We start from the raw sequence: 17,390 nt of genomic DNA, 5'->3' as shown, positions 1-17,390 counted from the left end.
TCATTTTACTTTGCTGTCAAACAGACTGAAGACTGCAATCAAAAACAAAAGTAAATGGCCTTCAGTTTTGCTGAATTACTTCTGTCGGAAATGATGTTGCAAGGTTAAGTTTATGACTTAAAATTAGATGATAACATTCTTACACCCCTTTAATAAGTATAACTAATTTAAGAATGCACTACATAGAATTTTGCTGGTGGTAATTGCATGTGAATTTCCAATGTTACACTGCTGCATGTGAAGCACCCACTGGGAACATCAAGTCAGGAAGTGTCTCCCATTTAGGCATCTTTTAAGAACCAGGTGTTGTATTTTGCTAAATGATAATATAGTCCCATCTGTGTGTGATGGTATTGGGTTTACAGAATGCGAAGAACTCAAAGAAAGTCTTTAAGCCCTATTGGATATAAATAGCCACAAAACTCTCACTAAAGGAGGATTATACAGTAACTACCCGACCTTCACAGATTATTTCACTTCCCTGTTTATTTTCCATGGCATGTTTAGCAGCCAATGCCCACTATTAGAGCAGTAGGTCCCCTCTACCTACCAAGGAGAAGATACTTACAGCTAATAAAGTAGTTTAAAACACAATTAATTTATTTTCAGTGATACATACTTAAATCCAAGCATCATTCTTAAAATACATTTAAAACTCAGAGGACTTCTAACCTAAACCTTTCCCAATTCTCACAGAGGATTTCTATCTTAACTTGAATCATTATCTTGAAACATTATAAAACATTTCCAAATTACTAAACCATTTCTATAACGAGCCAACCTAAAGCATTAAACATTTCTTAAACACAAAGGATAAAGCAAAATGACAAAGGATTTCCAAAACACGGGTACAATTCCTATAAACTGAAAAGACATACCAGAGATACAGACAAATGAGTTATCCATCACAGAGCTGGAGAAATGGATTCTAGTTCTTCCATGTTTCTTGATGTTGCTTACCCCATTACTAATAAGCCTGAACTGCTCTCTACACTTATCCCCTTTCCAGCCACTTGAGAGACTTCACAAGCATATGATATTTTCTCAGATTTACTTTTAACATCTTTTGGAGACGTAGATCTTAGCTAGCTACCATTAATACTGTAAAGCTAACTTTTTTTTAGTAAATAAACCTTTCAAACTATAAACATATCAGTTATTAATATGCTAAATGATATTATTCATTTGTTCTATGAGCTTCCTTGAATTAAGCAACTTGACAGTCAGCTTATTATGGTCTTTTTTTTAATTGGATTCTTAAGGTCTCTTGCTTTGTGGCTGTAAATAAATATCAAGGTGTATAATTTATAGATTCTTTGATAATAAATGTACTTTGAATCTTGTATGTTTGAAACAATCCAAACTAAACTACTGATTATCTTACACAAGAGAAAATTTGCAGATGCTGAAAATCCAAGCAACATTGTTACAATACGGCAACAATGAATATAAAATTGTGACAGGTTTTTTATAAACAAATAAAACATTTATTAAACACTGCTCAATAAAAATGAAAAGTAAACAAACGACTAACTTAACCAGAAGTTAACTGCTATACAGCAACTCGAACAGTTCTTAAAGCGATAAATGCGAACACAGATCTTAAAGTGATAAATGCAAAAGTCCAAGTGATTTATACAGTCAATTAGGAGAGACTTTCCTGAAGTAACAAATTCCTCAACGACATAATGTTACTGCTGATCCCAGCCGAAAATATGCCTTGCCCAAAGGATTCACAATGAAGGAAATAAAAGTGGCTTAAAGGAACTGACCTTTTCTTTGGTGAATAACGCTGCCCCAATCCTTTCTGCCCCAATTTCTTTCTGAGCAGGGATTATCTTGGATGCAGGTTACTATCTCTTTGAATGAAGATCCAATAAGGTCGATTCTGTATTACCACCGATGACACCAAATTTACTCGATCCTTTGGGTTTTACATACTTCGGAAAATTCTTCACTCTCCGACTGGACTAAAACTGGCAGCGTTGTGGCAAAACTGCCGGCAATAACCTTTGAGACTTAAGATAGACAGTAAAACTCCACTTTAAAGCAAAACTGCGTCATGAGCCGAATACACAGCATAATGAAGTAACTGACGAATTAAACCACGAACTAACCTGCATCACAGCAAGGCTTTCCCGTTTTATACCTGTTGGAACAGGCCATCACATGACCTCTCACTGGTGGGAAGATTACATCATGTGACCTCACACTGGTGGGAAATTACATCACCCCACCATCACAAGACCATTACATCATGCTCACCAGATACTCAATTACATCATGGTCAAGAGGCAGTCACAAGATACCCACAGGGTATGTAACAACACATACAAAATGCTGGAGGAACTCAACAGGCCAGGCAGCATCTATGGAAAAAAGTATAGTCGACGTTTTAGCTGAGACCCTTTGGATTATCTTATACTCTATACTTGAACGTTAATAAAGCAGGTGCAGTGACTGTGTAGAGGCAGAGCATCCTCAAAATACAGAGACTATTTGCAAAGCTGTTCTGTAAAGAGTGCTTTTCATTCACATTTTAAGAACTGTGAACTGATTTACATTTATAACCAGAAGTCAAATAAAATGTTAACTGGAAATTTATTAACAACTGTTTCACCTTACAAGATGCTGTGTTTAGAAAGCAAGGTGAGCAAAAATAAACACCAAGAAGTGAATGTCTATCACATGTGGATATGTAGACTTATTTTAAAAATTTCTAACTAGTGTTTCTGCTTTATTAGCTTCTTCATGTGAATCATACGACCGCCCCAGCCTTACTTCAAATACTGAAGGGCGCTCTGTGGAGTCTGTTAATGATGGATTCAGCTCTTACTTGGTAGGAAGCACATTTTTACAAACCATTACACACGTTGGCTTCATTTATTTCTGACTCTTTGCTGCATATTGTATGATGTATTCTACTATAAATATTGCTTGTACTGTAAACCAATGTTTCGACTGAAGTAATAGCAATCTCTTTTGTTACCTTGTGACCAGTTCTGGGTTCTGCCTTTGTAGAGTTGCTTGATGATATGATCTCCCAATCTGCTTCAGGTTGGAGGAGTACTGGATATAATAAACGTCTTCAGTTGATTCACAGATGAAGTACTGTCTCACCTGGAAGGACTGTTTAGGATCCTAAATAATGGTGGTGTAGGGGGAGGTATAACACTTAACGTGGTTGCAGGGATAAGTAGCTGGAGGGGAATGGGTGAGGAGGGCTGAGAGACAAAGGAGAACGCGATCCCTGCAGAACATATAGGGGGGAAGGCAAGAGAGCAGATATGCTGGCACAAGTAGTAGAGAATGATTCCCATTCCGAAAGGTCAGTCCATGGCCTTCTCTTGTGCCACAAAGAGGCCGCCCTCAGGGTGGAGGAGTAACACCTTATATTCCATCTAAATAAGTTGATTTCTCCTTCTGGTGAAAAAATATTTCCCTCCCCCTCCCCTCTTCATCTATTCCCACTCTGGCCTCTTACCCCTTCTCACCTGCCTACCACCTCCCTCTGGGTTCCATCTGCCTTCCCTCTCTCTTATAATCCCCTCTCCTCTCCTACCAGAGTCCTTTCTCTCCATCCCCTTACCTTTCCTACCTACCTGACTTCACCTATAACCTTCGAGCTATCCTCCTTCCTTCCTCCCACTTATTTTATTCTGGTAGCTTACTCCTTCCTTTCCAGTCCTGAAGAAGAGTCTCGGCCCAAAACATCGACTGTTTATTCATTTTCCTCGAAGCTGGCTGGCCTACTGAGTTCCTCCAGTATTTTGTGTGGGTTCCACTGAAACTTATCTAGTTGTGCTTTTGAATTAGATTGAAACAGATCCTTTGTGCCTTCACAGAGAACAAAGTACAGAGATTCCCAGTCAGAAAGTGTGGAATCTGAGGACAACTATGTACCAATGAACCCAGGTTCCCTGTCCCCATTTGTTACAACCGGCTTGGAAAGTCATCAAGACGTCTACATACCGATGAGCCCTGGTCCCCACCACTTTGACTTTACCGGATTCTCTTCAGCTACATTTCCGACCCGCAAAGGAAGTACAGCTTCTTTCCCTTTCAAACCCAATATTCCTGCAGACTTGTTGCCACCTCCAGTCAACCGGAACCTCAAACCTGACAGAAAATGTGAGTTTTAGCAATTTCATCTGCATATTTCTGGAAGGTGTTATTCTCATTTAGTAACAGATCCACAAAAGTAGTGTGGTATGGTGGTTAATTTATCAGAATAGTGATGCAGAGAACATGACTAATATTCCAGAATCCCAAGTTCAAATAACATCTAGGTTAATAATACACCTTTTAAAAGATCCTAGCCTTAAGTATGATGAACCTGTTACAACTATCTGTTGTAAACTCTTTCACTCATGTCAGATGTCCTACCATCCTTGCTTATATCCTTGCTCTCTGACGGTGGTGTCTGAAAAGAGGATGCTGTCCAAGTTGCATGCCATCTTGGACAATGACTCCCATCCACTCCATAATGTACTGGTTAGGCACAGGAGTACATTCAGCCAGAGACTCATTCCACCGAGATGCAACACTGAGTGTCATAGGAAGTCATTCCTACCTGTGGCCATCAATCTTTACAACTCCTCCCTCGGAGTGTCAGACACCCTGAGCCAATAGGCTGGTCCTGGACTTATTTCCACTTGGTATGATTAACCTATTATTATTTAATTATTTATGGTTTTATATTGCTATATTTCTACAGTATTCTTGGTTGGTGCGGCTGTAACGAAACCCAATTTCCCTCGGGATCAATAAAGTATGTCTGTCTGCATATGGATCTGGCAAATGTGATTGAATCTTAAATGTATATAAGCTACTCCATTAGAAGGTGGTAGGGGCAGAGAGCAAATGTTGGACTTCCAGTGACACCACCCCGAGCCAAAAAATGAATGTTAAAAGATGTACATTTTCAATCCCCAACAGAGGATGGCGTTCCCATAAGGTTGCTGGTCCTCTTTCATATGGATCATATGCTATGAGATCTTTAGTAATTCCAGTGTGCTGGTAAATACTGCAGATAGAATAGGCGGTGGTGCATTAAATTCTAACAGAAGGATACTTCCAGAAATTGGCAATGTAAGGGTTAGCTCATCTCTCCATTAATATGAAATAATGCTATATTTCACACTTCATTCATTTGTGTTTATGTTTTAGCCAAGGCAGGAACTTTGGAAGCAAGAAACCATGCTGCCTTTGATGAACTTCCCTTCAAGTCTCCCATTACCAGATCTTGGTCCAGGCCAGTGTAAGTTTTTATTTTAGAACACACTAGGTCACTAGTTGTAACTAATGTATAATCATTAAAAACCAGTCCACGTGTCTTTTAAAAGTAGTTGCTGTACTTGCTTGAAAGTTGTGGACCTTTTACAGCAGAGAGGCGTGGACAGAGCTCAGCACATCACTGAAACCAGCCTCCCCTCTGTAGATTCTGTCTGTACTTCTCACTACCTCAGTAAAGCAGCCAGCATAATCATAAAACCCACACGCCCTGGGCGTTCTCTCTTCTCACCTCTTCCTTTGGGCAGAAGATACAAAAGCTTGAAACTACATACCACCAGATTCTACCCCACTGTTATCAGATTCTGTATGATAAGGTGGACCCTTATCCTCACAATTACCTCATTTACACTTTACTCTGCATGGCTGTTGTTTTACCTTGTTCTGTCTCTGCATTGTGTAATGATTTGATCTGTATGAGCAATCTGTTGGCAAGCTAGCACGCTGTATCTTGGTATATGTGACAATAACATACCAGTACAAAAATTTAGGTTTATTTCATAGATGTAGGTTACATCAGTGCTTTGGAGCACTTATTTTACAGATCTCTTTCTAAAAACCCCTATTTTTGCTGTTGAATATGATTATGGCTTTGCAGGTAATTTGTTACAATTGTGTACTTAATAACCAACAATAATGAAAATTCTCTGTAGGTTGGAGAGCATCTTTGGAGAGTAAAGCAGGGTTAATGTTTCAGGTTGATGGCCTATCATAAGCAGAAAAATGCTGGAAATCAATTGTTAAGGGAGTAACGATGGAGTGAGGAAAATGAGCGTGAGGGGAAAGAACAGAAGGAATGCTCACACAGTGTCAGTTGCTTCCAGAAATGCTCTTTACTCCTCACGGGATTCAATTTGGTTTCTTTACCAAAGCTCATTTTCAGAGTCATTTTTCTCCCTTGGCAACTATCTGATGTTTTCAATAATTCAACTGAAATTCAACCTTTCATGTTTTGGATTACAAGCCATCTATGATATTTAGCATTTCTCAAGCACTGTTCTTAACACATCATGAGACCTATCCACCACCAAATCTGGGCAAACTCTCTCTTCAGCAGCACCATTTCTATCTGCTGCATTAATAAACCACTTCATTTTTTCTTTAATGATTCCATTCCTCAACAGCTCTTAGGTATCATCACTCCTGCTCATCAATCTCAGGTTCTCAGATCACTACTCTCTGAGTAAAGACTTTTCTCCTTATCTCAGTCCTAACTCTCTTGCTCTACAACTTAAGTACCTCAGTCTGTGACACCATCGCCACCATTCTAGGCAGGAGAAACATCCTTCCATGTCCTGTCTATGCACAATCAATAGTAATATAAAGGCATTAAAGATTAACATATTTTAAATAATTTATTCAGGTTGCAGGGTATCACAATTTTTCTCACAGTAGACATTTTCATAAACCTCTAATGTCAATTCTCCAAGGACTGGTCACTCTATTGAACTTTAATGTGAAATGGATAGGCTTTAACTACATTTTATTTAATGAAATTTCTTCTACGATTGGTTCCAGAGCTGCTGTAAACCCCATTTCTTCACAAATTTGCCGCCCGTTGTCAACACAGAGTGTCACCAGCACTGACTCAGGAGACAGTGAAGAGAATTATGTTGCAATGGTAAGTGAGTGAAAAATGTGCCACCCAGTTCAGTTACAAATTACTTAACCAAAGCAAAGATGCCATCTTACCACATTAAAGTTCAATTTTCATATCAATATTTATAGCTGTAATGGCTTGCACATTAACTGAAATATGCAAATATTTTGCTCGAGTCTAAATGATACAAAGGCTGATTTATTCCCAGCAAATTTTTTTGAAATACCACACTTAATGTTTTTAACATTCTCCAAATTTTACAGCCTATTCTACAAACTTGCCATTTTTGAAGACCCTTCAACTGTGATTTGTATCCTGCAAAAAATGTGTGCATGGCATTGCTTTATTTTAAAATTCACTGCAAACCTGCATATATACACATAGTAGCCACTTCGTTAGGAGCACCTGTTTGTTAATGCACTTATCTAATCAGCCAATCAGGTGTCAGCCTCTCAATGCATAAAAGCAGGCATATGCAATCAAGAAGTTCAGTTGTTGTTTGCACCAAACATCAGAATGACTTTGACCGTGGAATGATTGTTGGTGCTATATGGGGTGGTTTGAGTATCTCAAACTGCTGGAGTTTTCATGCAAAACAGTGTCTAGGGTTTACAAAGTATTGTGTGAAAAACAAAAAGCATCCAGTGAGTGGCAGTTCTGTGTGCAGAAACACCTTGTTAATGGGAGAGATCAGAGGGGAATGGCCAGACTGGATCAAGCTGACAGATATTAAAAGTGGGGTTCCATAGGGATCAGATTTGGGGCTGCTGCTGTTCTTAATTTACGTTAATGATTTGGATAAGCACATAGTAAACAAACTGGTAAAGTTTGCCGATGGCGCAAGGTTAAGGGGTCAGGCTGATAATATTCAGGCAGCAGAGTCAATACAGTTAGATCTAAACAAAACCCAGATGTGGGCCGAGAAATGGAAGATAAAATTTAATGTAAGTAAATGTAAAGTATTAGATAAAGTGGAAATATTAGATATAAATATACAATGGGGGGGTCTTGAGTTAGAAAGTGCACTGTATGAGAAGGATTGGGCGTCCTGGTAGACTCATCACTATTAACATCTAGACAATGCACAGAAACAATTAGAAAGGCTAATAGGATCTTGGGCTATATAATGCACTCACTGGAGTTCATGTGTAGAGACGTTCTCCTTAGGCTGTATAACGTGCTCATAAGGCCACACCTTCAGTACAGTTTTGATTCCATCTTTTCTGAAGGATATGAAGGGCCTGGGGAGAGTCCAGAGAAGGGTAACAAGACTCGTTCCAGGTTTGCAGGGTATGAGCTATGAAGAAAGACTGAAAGAATTAAAGCTTTTTAGCCTAAATAGGTGTAGAATGAGAGGAGACATGATCAAAGCATTCAAACTCATTAATGGTATAAGTAATACACAAAATGCTGGTGGAACGCAGCAGGCCAGGCAGCACCTATAGGAGGTACAGTCAACGTTTTGGGCCGTGATCCTTCATCAGGACTAACTGAAAGGAAGTCCTGACGAAGGGTCTCAGCCCGAAACGTCGACTGTACTTCTTCCTTTAGATGCTGCCTAGCCTGCTGTATTCTACCAACATTTTGTGTGTGTTGCTTGAATTTCCAGCATCTGCAGATTTCCTCAAGTAATGGTATAAGTAAGGTGGATGCCAGCTGTTACTTCAGAATTAATCCATCAACGAGGACATGGGGCCATAGGTGGAGACTGGTTAAAGGGAGATTTCTGACTAACATCAGGAAGCATCTATCTTTTACACAGCAAGTTGTGGACACATGGAACAAACTACCTAGTTGTGTAGTTGAGAGTAGCACCTTAGAGACTTGGACTTGGAGGCCATTCCTAGACAGTAAAAATCTGACTCTCAGGATCATACCTTTCAACCAGCATTGCAGATTCTTTGTGTAGACGTCTCACAGGCAAAATGGGTTCATCAGAATTGACTGCACGATTGTAAGGAGCAAATGCTCCTGGAAGCATTCAACTTTGATTCCAAAACCTATGAATTCTCATGGCATCAGGACATTTATGGACAAGGAGACATCCTGTTGATGATCACCAAGAACAATCTCTCAGTTGATCAAGCAGTTTCCTCTGTACTCTATACCAATTGGATCAACGATATGAGGGTGATAGGGCAGAGAATACATTTTAGATTAAGGACTTCTCTATCTATGGGCTAGATCGACCAAATTCTGAGGGGCACAGCCAACAGATTATGCATTTCTAGACAAGAGAAACGTTACGTGAGTAATTTACACATCCTTGACAATCTACCTGCAACAGATGCATCTGTCAATAACAACATTGATCAAACCACTTCATAAATTCCTTTGTAGTCAGTCTTCACCGTGAGGTTGCAACATCACCACGCTAAATCAAATAAACTTAGAGAAGATCAGAGAGCTCAAAGGTGGATTTACAATGGCTATTTCTTCAAAATACACTTAACATGTACAAACAGAAAGAGAGATGTGGAACATGAATTCATCACAACCTTGGCGTATTTGGAATGATTTGGCAGTAATCCAATACACTGATGATTGCTTAAACAGAAAAACAGCTAAAATGTTTAAAATATATTACCTTCATAAAACAAAAAAAAAGAATAAATATTCATGCATTCCAACCAAAGCAAAGAAAAAACGAGGAAATCTGCAGATGCTGGAAATTCAAACAACAACATACACAAAATGCTAGTGTTCTGCCAGCATTTTGTGTGTGTTGTAGTTCAAAGCAAAGATAGATATTTTTTAATAAAGCATCTTTAATGATTGCTAAGATAACAATGCACTTTTAAGATGTAATTACTATTGCAATGTGGAAACAATCCACTTCCTTAGGCTACATTAGTTCATTCAGTGTCTATAAAGCAATTATTCCAAGAAGTCTTGAGTTTAAAACAAAATATTGCAGCAGTAGAAGGGAAGATTTTTCATTGTTGCAGGGTTCCAACATTTGGGTTCCCATTCTAAAAATGTCTAAGTGAATCAAAATAATCAGTTTAATTTAGCAGTCCTGACAGTGCTTTACCCTGTGTCTTTGCAAAACCTGTTTCGTTATATACTAAATGTTTGTAATAGTCATCCGCCTGTTCTGTCTGAGAGCTCATTCATAGGTTTGATAAATGAAACTAAGCCTCTTAAGCAGGATCATGTGCAGGAAATTAAATTTGTAGGCAGTTAAAGCAGCATATGCACTCATTCTTAATGTTATAAGACAAACGTGCACATGCAACCATAACTTCGTTATACATAATTTTGTTGTGGACACATATTCATGAAACACATGATCCTGCTTGATTCCTTTATAAAGGAGTAAAATTTATACTTATTGAGGAAGTGACTGGGGAATGAATGAACTGTGGATGTGAGTAATCAGTGAGGAAGTATTTCATTTGTCATAAGCAAATTTGTCTATAGCTTTAGGGGTAAAACAAATGTTTAAATAAAATCATTAATAACATCTGTTTATAAGCCATAAACTGTAGTGATTTTTCTAAGAGATATAAATTTATACTTACTTTGTAAATCAAATCAATCAAGCAATATTAGTGTATTCAACTTATTTTAAAATAGCAGAATCCAATGTCTACCTCTCCAATGAATGCTGTGACTGGCAGTCCTATTACAAGGAAGACTGGAAACGTTGATTATTTATCCTTGGATTTTCAGCCCAGTTCTCCTGGTCCTCATCGAAAGGTAAATCCTTGACTTTTGATAGCATAATGTAACTTCCTTTTTGTTAGCAAAAATTGTAAAACTTCTCTTGATTTAAAATGTAGCAAGTGTAATTTGCTTGAGGTTAAACTACCAGAATGGAAAAACGTGATTTTTTTTTTTCTAAATGATTACAAAAAGGCAAAGGAGCTTTTTGTTATTACTTTCTTTTCCTCTTCTTGGCTTAGTTCAACTGAGCAGGTACTTTTTAGTCATCTAACTAGGTCTTTAAGTATACGAACCAGTCTGGAAGAGAGTAAAGTGACAACAAACATATTATACTTGTCTTCAGTGAAATCGATTATTGTACTGATCTGTATCTGTTATGCAACCAGCCTTCCACATCCTCTATGACATCAGATGAGAAAGTGGACTACGTGCAGGTGGACAAGGAAAGGACCCAGGCTCTACAGAATACCATGCAGGAGTGGACCGACGTGAGGCAATCCTGTGAGGCTCTCAAGAGCCTGAAGTAGCAAGGCAACTGTTAAATAGTTGAAAGATAAACTATTTTCTTAAAACATCTGGATTTTCTGGTGCAAGTTATGCCAGAAATGGGAAAGAAAAGGAATTATGAAATGCCTCAAAACTTTACAAGTGAGGTGTCTTCGCCTTTTGATAAAAAGCAACCACTTTATTCTACCTGTCCACATCAGCAGGGTCATTCTCAGAACAGTTCACGGGCATTAGCTGAAGCAGGTTTCATAGTCCTCAAGCATTCGTAGCAACTTATATCCACTGTTGTCCTTTATTAGAATAAAATACTTGTCTGCCTGATTAGAATACTGCAACACAAGGTGAAATAACCATTTCTTTTTGCAACACTGTAAATGCCGGTTTGTGAATCTAGTACTAGTGACAAATCTATGACCACTTATCTGAAGAATCCCATGGATTGTCATGTTTGCTTACAAAATTGAGTTGGGATGCTTCCTACATAATTATTTAAAGAAATAAGAACACTCCGAATCATATACTGTTAATAAGTACCGAAGCATCATTGAATTACTTCAGTGTGTGATAATTGTCTGAAACAAACTCTCAGATGAATTTTCAAAATGCCACTTAATCCTAAAACTCAAAGCAAAAAAGTGAACTGCAGATGTTGGAAATCTGAAATAAAACACAAAATGTTGGAAATACTCAGTAGTTCAAGCAGCATACATTTAGAGAAAAACATGTTAATGTTTCCAGTGAACCTTTCATCAGAGCATAAAATGGTGATTGGTGAAAATACATTAATTCTAAGGTAGATTTATTTAAAATGACAAAGACCTGGTTATGTATGGTGCAATTATTATTATTGGAAGTGGTAATGTTTGCAAACCCTTCCAAACAAACTGAATGATTTTCATTTTTTTATTGTTCTGAGGCAAAAAAACCAAAACAAATAGATTTGAATTCACTCTACTGTCAACTTGTTTTGAAATCTTTTATTCAGTAATAAGAATACACAAGTTTATCCAGTGCCATAAAACTTATCAGCAGGATCCAAAGAGCATAAAATGTGAAGCAAAGCAGAATTGGGGCTAAGGCTGATAGTGTTAGTGGAGATGGATGAGTGGAGGCTCACTGAAACAGAAATATCAGCATGGAGTCATCGGGCCACTATTTCTTTAGTGAACTGTCTATAAAACTCACAAAAACTTTCATTTAACAAAACCAGTTGCTGAGTTTTCATTATGCAGTCATTGACATTATGTGATCCCTGTCTTGGTGAGTACTTCACAAGACCACATTTAGTTAAGATTATAAATGGGAAGATTATTTTTATGACATTACATTTTGGAGTAGGATGAGAAACTATGAAGATTAAATGTTCTAAATCATCACAACCTCCAGTTCAAACATGGACTGATGGGCTGAGTTTCAGAATTGATTTGAGATGGATATCAAAGCATCATTTGTCATTAAGGAGCCCTGGGGAAAAAGTGAAATGTGTGGACGTCAAGGGGAATAAACATCAATGCTTAGAATCGTAACCCACAAAAACAGAAGATAGTTGTGTTAGTTGGAGGTCAATCATCCCAGCTCCAAGACATCACACAGGAGTATCTCAGGGCATTCTCAGCTGTTTTGCTAATGACTTTCCTTTCATCAGAAAATTAGGAATGGGAACATTTATTAAATAATATTCAATTCCATGTGCCACTTATCAACAGATGAAGCACTCTGTACCTGCAGACGGCAAGACTTGGAAAACGTAAAAGGTATAATCAGGTAACATTCACTCAACAGGTAAACAAGGCAAGAGAGAGTCTGACCACCTACACTTGGTATTCAATGGTCATTGTTGAGTTCCCAACCAATACCATCCTTGAGCTGAGGGATAGGAAATGGTGAATAGGGTGACCAATTACCAGAACCCCACGCCATGTAAAACCTGTGTTGTCCTGTAACGGGTATCTCTGTAACATGGAGTTCTGGCATGACAACACCTTAGCAAAGTCACAAGATAGAACCATGATGGAAACTCACTTTTTAATCAAAACCCATAATCCCCATCACAATTTAAGACTCGGATGAATGGGAACATCAAAACCTGCATGTTACACTTCAAGTTGCACACTATCCTTATATTAAACAATTATTCATTTTTGTCCTTAATCTTGAGACCCCAAAGGCACTGTGGAAGTGTCTTCACCAATTAAGCTGAGATGTTTTAAAAAGGTGGCTCACTACTGGCTTCTTCAAGGACAATTAGACTTGAACAATATATGCTGTTCTTGCTAGGAATGTCCCGGGCCTAAAAGTATTGAATTATAGAACTCAGAACACCTTTAGGATTATCCTTTGACTATGAACTGAAAGGAATCTACTCTATAAATGCAAGATATGCATCCATTTGAAGCATAGTGAGCATATTATATGGTCATTAAAACACACCAAGAGCAGTAATTTCAGCTGAGATCATGTTTGATTTGTATCTCGACTCCATATATCTGTCTCTGTCTCTCTATATACCACATTTACACATCTATTAATCACCAACAATAATCTGTTTCTATTGAAGCATCAAAATGTTTACCATACATATATCTTGAACGGGGAAGAGAGCTCGAAATTCCTGTTTGTTGAATGCACTCACCAGTTACCACCTACTCTCTTTCAATCACTCTCTCATCACAACAAAATCCATTTATATATTATGTCCCCAGGACCGCCCATGTTTAATGCCTCTATCAGGATAAGCAGGAGCCTAGAAATTGGATCATTACATGTCCTCTTACTTTAAATGTGCAGAAATGATTTGACTTCATAGATCATATATCCAACAATTCCCAAGTGAAATCAGACAAATGTGAAATCACATAAAGTGCTTTAACATGCTTTGTACATTTTTCTCTCCCTCCCCCCCCCTTGCCAACCCCTCCCACGCCCCCCTCTCTCTCTCACATGCTCCAACCATTGCAGAGCAGTCTCCATACATTTGGGAATGTATAACACTACTTTGTTGCTTTTATCATTATTTAACAGACATTGTTCACATTTGCACAATGTTCTATACACTGCTCTGAGGAAGGAAGCCTTTCAATATTCAATAAAATGGGTAAACGCCTGAAAATTAAGAGGTGAGTAGCAAAGGGATGACAGTTTTCTCTGGATGGATCCGAACACAGAGTTAAGACTTCAAGCAATTCAATGATCATATGAAATGGCAAAGTGAGCTCAAGGGGCTGTGTGGAGAACTCTCATTCATATGTTCATTGTACACTTTATTAGGTACAGGGGTGGAACCTGGTGTGGTCTGCTGCTGCTGTAGCCCATCCTCCTCAAGCTTCGAGGTCCAGTGTATTCGGCGATGCACTTCTCCACACCGTTGTTATAATCAATGGTTATTTGAGTTAGTGTCACCTTCCTGGCAGCTTGACCCAGTCTGACCATTCTCCTCTGACCTCTCACATTAACAAGGCTATATCACCCACAGAACTGCCACTCACCGAGTTTTATTTTTAAACCTTTTGCACCATTCACTGTAAACTCCAGAGATTGTTATGCATGAAAATCTGAAGAGATCAGCAATTTCTGGGATACTCAAACCACTATCTGGCATCAACAATCATTCCACAGACAAAGTTACTTAAATCACATTTCTTCCAATTCTGACTAAACCTCTTGACCTTGGCTGCAGGCTTTCATGCATTGAATTGCTGGCATAAGATTGGCTGATTAGATATCTGCATTACTGAGCAGGTACAGGTGTACCTAATAAAGTGGCCACTGAGCACATGTCGTATATAGTAATGTAACATGTAATAAGCTCCTTCACAGCTTTCTCACACCAAATGGACAGAAATAATGCTGCAATTACATTCTCCAAGCCTCCTTTAAAACAATGTAACATGGCATTCCTTGATATCATCCAACATGAAAATTTGAACAACGTGAGCCTCAGGTCACTTGATCATCACTCCACACCCACCAGAAATGGTGAAGGGGCCTAGCAACTCTCAGGCTGTCTTCCTGCCTGCCTGGTCAAGGACACCACACTTCACCTGTGGCTGTCAACAGCAACTGGTCTCATCAGCCATCTCAGAATCCTCAGAAACTGGACCTCCTTGAATCTAAGGTTCTGTCTGAGAGAAAAAACAAAGACCTTTTCAGCAACAGAAGTTTTCCACCTCCTCAAAATTAGGGTGCTTGTGGATCATGAAAAGATTTCCACCATTGTTTTGGGAAATGCACTTTCTTCATGCTTAGGATGAATTGTCAGATTTACTCTGTACTTACCTGGCTAATCACTATCCTGGACCACAACAGCAAAAGGCAAGAACTATATGTTTACTAGGCTCATAATGGAAAACATCATTGTTCATGTGAAGATAAAATTTTGCTGCCTGCATCAGTTGGTGAGGTAACACACACAAAATGCTGCAGGAACTCAGCAGGCCAGGTAGCATCTATGGAAAAGAGGGCTGAACAGCCCCGGCCCAAAATATCAACTGTACTCTTTTACCATAGATTCTGCCCAGCCTGCTGATTTCCTCCAGCATTTTGTGTGTGGTGCTTTGGATTTTCAGCATCTGCAGATTTTCTCTTGCACGTCCGAGGTGATGCCCTGCAGTATATACCAAGCAGTTTGGAGACTGCTGTATGCTGCACGATCATACCAGTCACAACACAACAGCCACTGTTAGAAGGAGAGCAAGGAGATCCAGTCTAAAGTCAAACCTTGAAAGCAGTGAGAGACAGAAGCAAAAGAAAAAGGAGGCTAACAGTAGGTTGAGCAGCATCCATAAAGGATGTTTTATGATGTGCCCACACCCTCTTCTGACCAAATGAAGAAAGTAAGCATTGGCTGTACTGTGCTAGGGGATTCGCAAGTATCCTGAAAAATCTCTAATAGGACCAAGCTAACCCTCTCAAAGTATATACTCTAACATCAATGCAATACACAAGTAGACAGCTGGGAAAGCACAAGGAACAAGTAATTCCCTTGCATTCTGCTGTACATATCTATCTGAATTGGAAAAAGTTTATAAAATGGAATCCTACTCAAGCTGTTACACAAGATGTACTTCTACACATTAAAGGAAAAGTTATAATATTCATGCAGTGAAACAAACCTTTATGCTTCTCTTTTCTATGGGGGTTTAAATAACTTATATCAAGGTATCGCTCAAAAATTAATCTGAAAAATTAACCCTAAAAAAAAATTGGACTGCTGCCCAGACTAATGAAGAGAGTAGTCTGGTATTGCTAAGTGTAGGTTACAGTTGAGCATGCTGCCTTAAAAGACTTGTGAGCGATGAATAGTTGGGAGAGATTATCCTGAACCTGCACACTATGTGGCCTTTTCGGAGAATGGATAGACAATGATGCAGTTATTTGTTAGCACTCAAACTGCACTTCAGTTGCTTCAGTTTCTAGACTAAAGGGATGATCTGTTAAAGGATCCCAGATCACACAGTTATCCCTTACTGTCATCACACTTTGGAATCAATGTCTGCACAATTTGTAATGAAATGGGGTGGCAGGAGCACATCACTGTTCTTGCATTAAACACATGCCACAGAGTGAGGTGTTCACAAGGCCTCGCTGCAGAAACTGGCTGCTGATGTTCAGCACATCTCTGTTCAAACAAACACTAACACGCATATCATTTTGCTGTTGAATAAAATCGGGCTAGTAGAATTGTCCAAACAGTTGGGTAATTGGCTTGCAAATGGCCATTTTACTGCCTAATTAGGACATCAAATTGCATGCCATAGAATATCAGTGTACTTGAATTGGCTTCCAGCTCTGGCTCGATCAGGAAATAACGGATCAGGTCAGGAAGAAGTGATGCAGCTCCGCAGTGGCTATCACTCGCACCAATAGGCACTACATAATAGAATGATTGTTGAGCCCTCGCAAAGAAGTCCAGAAAGGAGGTCCGGTATCTGATCTCTCTACAGCAGCTTGTGAAAATATGGTCATTGATATTGTTGCATATATTCAGTCAGACAGGCTTACTTACCCTCCTATTATGCATGTGCATCACCTTATCATGAAAGCAACTGGCAATCAGCCTAATTATTGATGCACAACTATACTATTATCAATAATGGGCTGAGGTGTGGGTGGAGGAGCAATTTGCTTTAAAGGAGGCCAATGTGAAAGTATTGCCGTTGGGCTTTTTTTTTTATTAACAAAATTATTTTCTTCTGGTACATCACAGTAAAGGGATTCTGTCCTAGACAGATCCTGCCAGACTCTAAAATGACAGTCATAGTGAGAACCCTGCTCTATCCACCTCTCCATAAGACTTTTCTCCACCTCCAGCACATGCTCTCCT

At 38.9% G+C, this 17,390-nt stretch overlaps 1 protein-coding gene across 3 annotated transcripts in view; it reads left to right on the top strand.

Moving 5' to 3' along the window:
• The window catches only part of gab2 (GRB2-associated binding protein 2), a 279,135-nt gene extending 267,113 nt beyond the window's left edge, over positions 1-12,022 (top strand). For 2 of the 3 annotated variants that reach the window (XM_059964494.1, XM_059964496.1), the window contains exons 5-10: positions 2,745-2,839; positions 3,846-4,131; positions 5,170-5,260; positions 6,811-6,913; positions 10,472-10,594; positions 10,948-12,022. In XM_059964494.1, the coding sequence (XP_059820477.1) occupies positions 2,745-2,839; positions 3,846-4,131; positions 5,170-5,260; positions 6,811-6,913; positions 10,472-10,594; positions 10,948-11,088 (839 nt within the window). In that variant the 3' untranslated portion in view covers positions 11,089-12,022. The remainder of the gene's footprint in view (positions 1-2,744; positions 2,840-3,845; positions 4,132-5,169; positions 5,261-6,810; positions 6,914-10,471; positions 10,595-10,947) is intronic. The other variant, XM_059964495.1, reaches the window with a different exon arrangement.
• Positions 12,023-17,390: the final 5,368 nt, after the last annotated feature.

The sequence above is a fragment of the Hypanus sabinus genome, chromosome 3, assembly GCF_030144855.1.
Source record: "Hypanus sabinus isolate sHypSab1 chromosome 3, sHypSab1.hap1, whole genome shotgun sequence".
Lineage (NCBI taxonomy): Eukaryota > Metazoa > Chordata > Chondrichthyes > Myliobatiformes > Dasyatidae > Hypanus > Hypanus sabinus.
The sequence above is the reverse complement of the archived record's forward strand: the minus strand, read 5'-3'. Positions and strand labels throughout refer to the sequence as shown.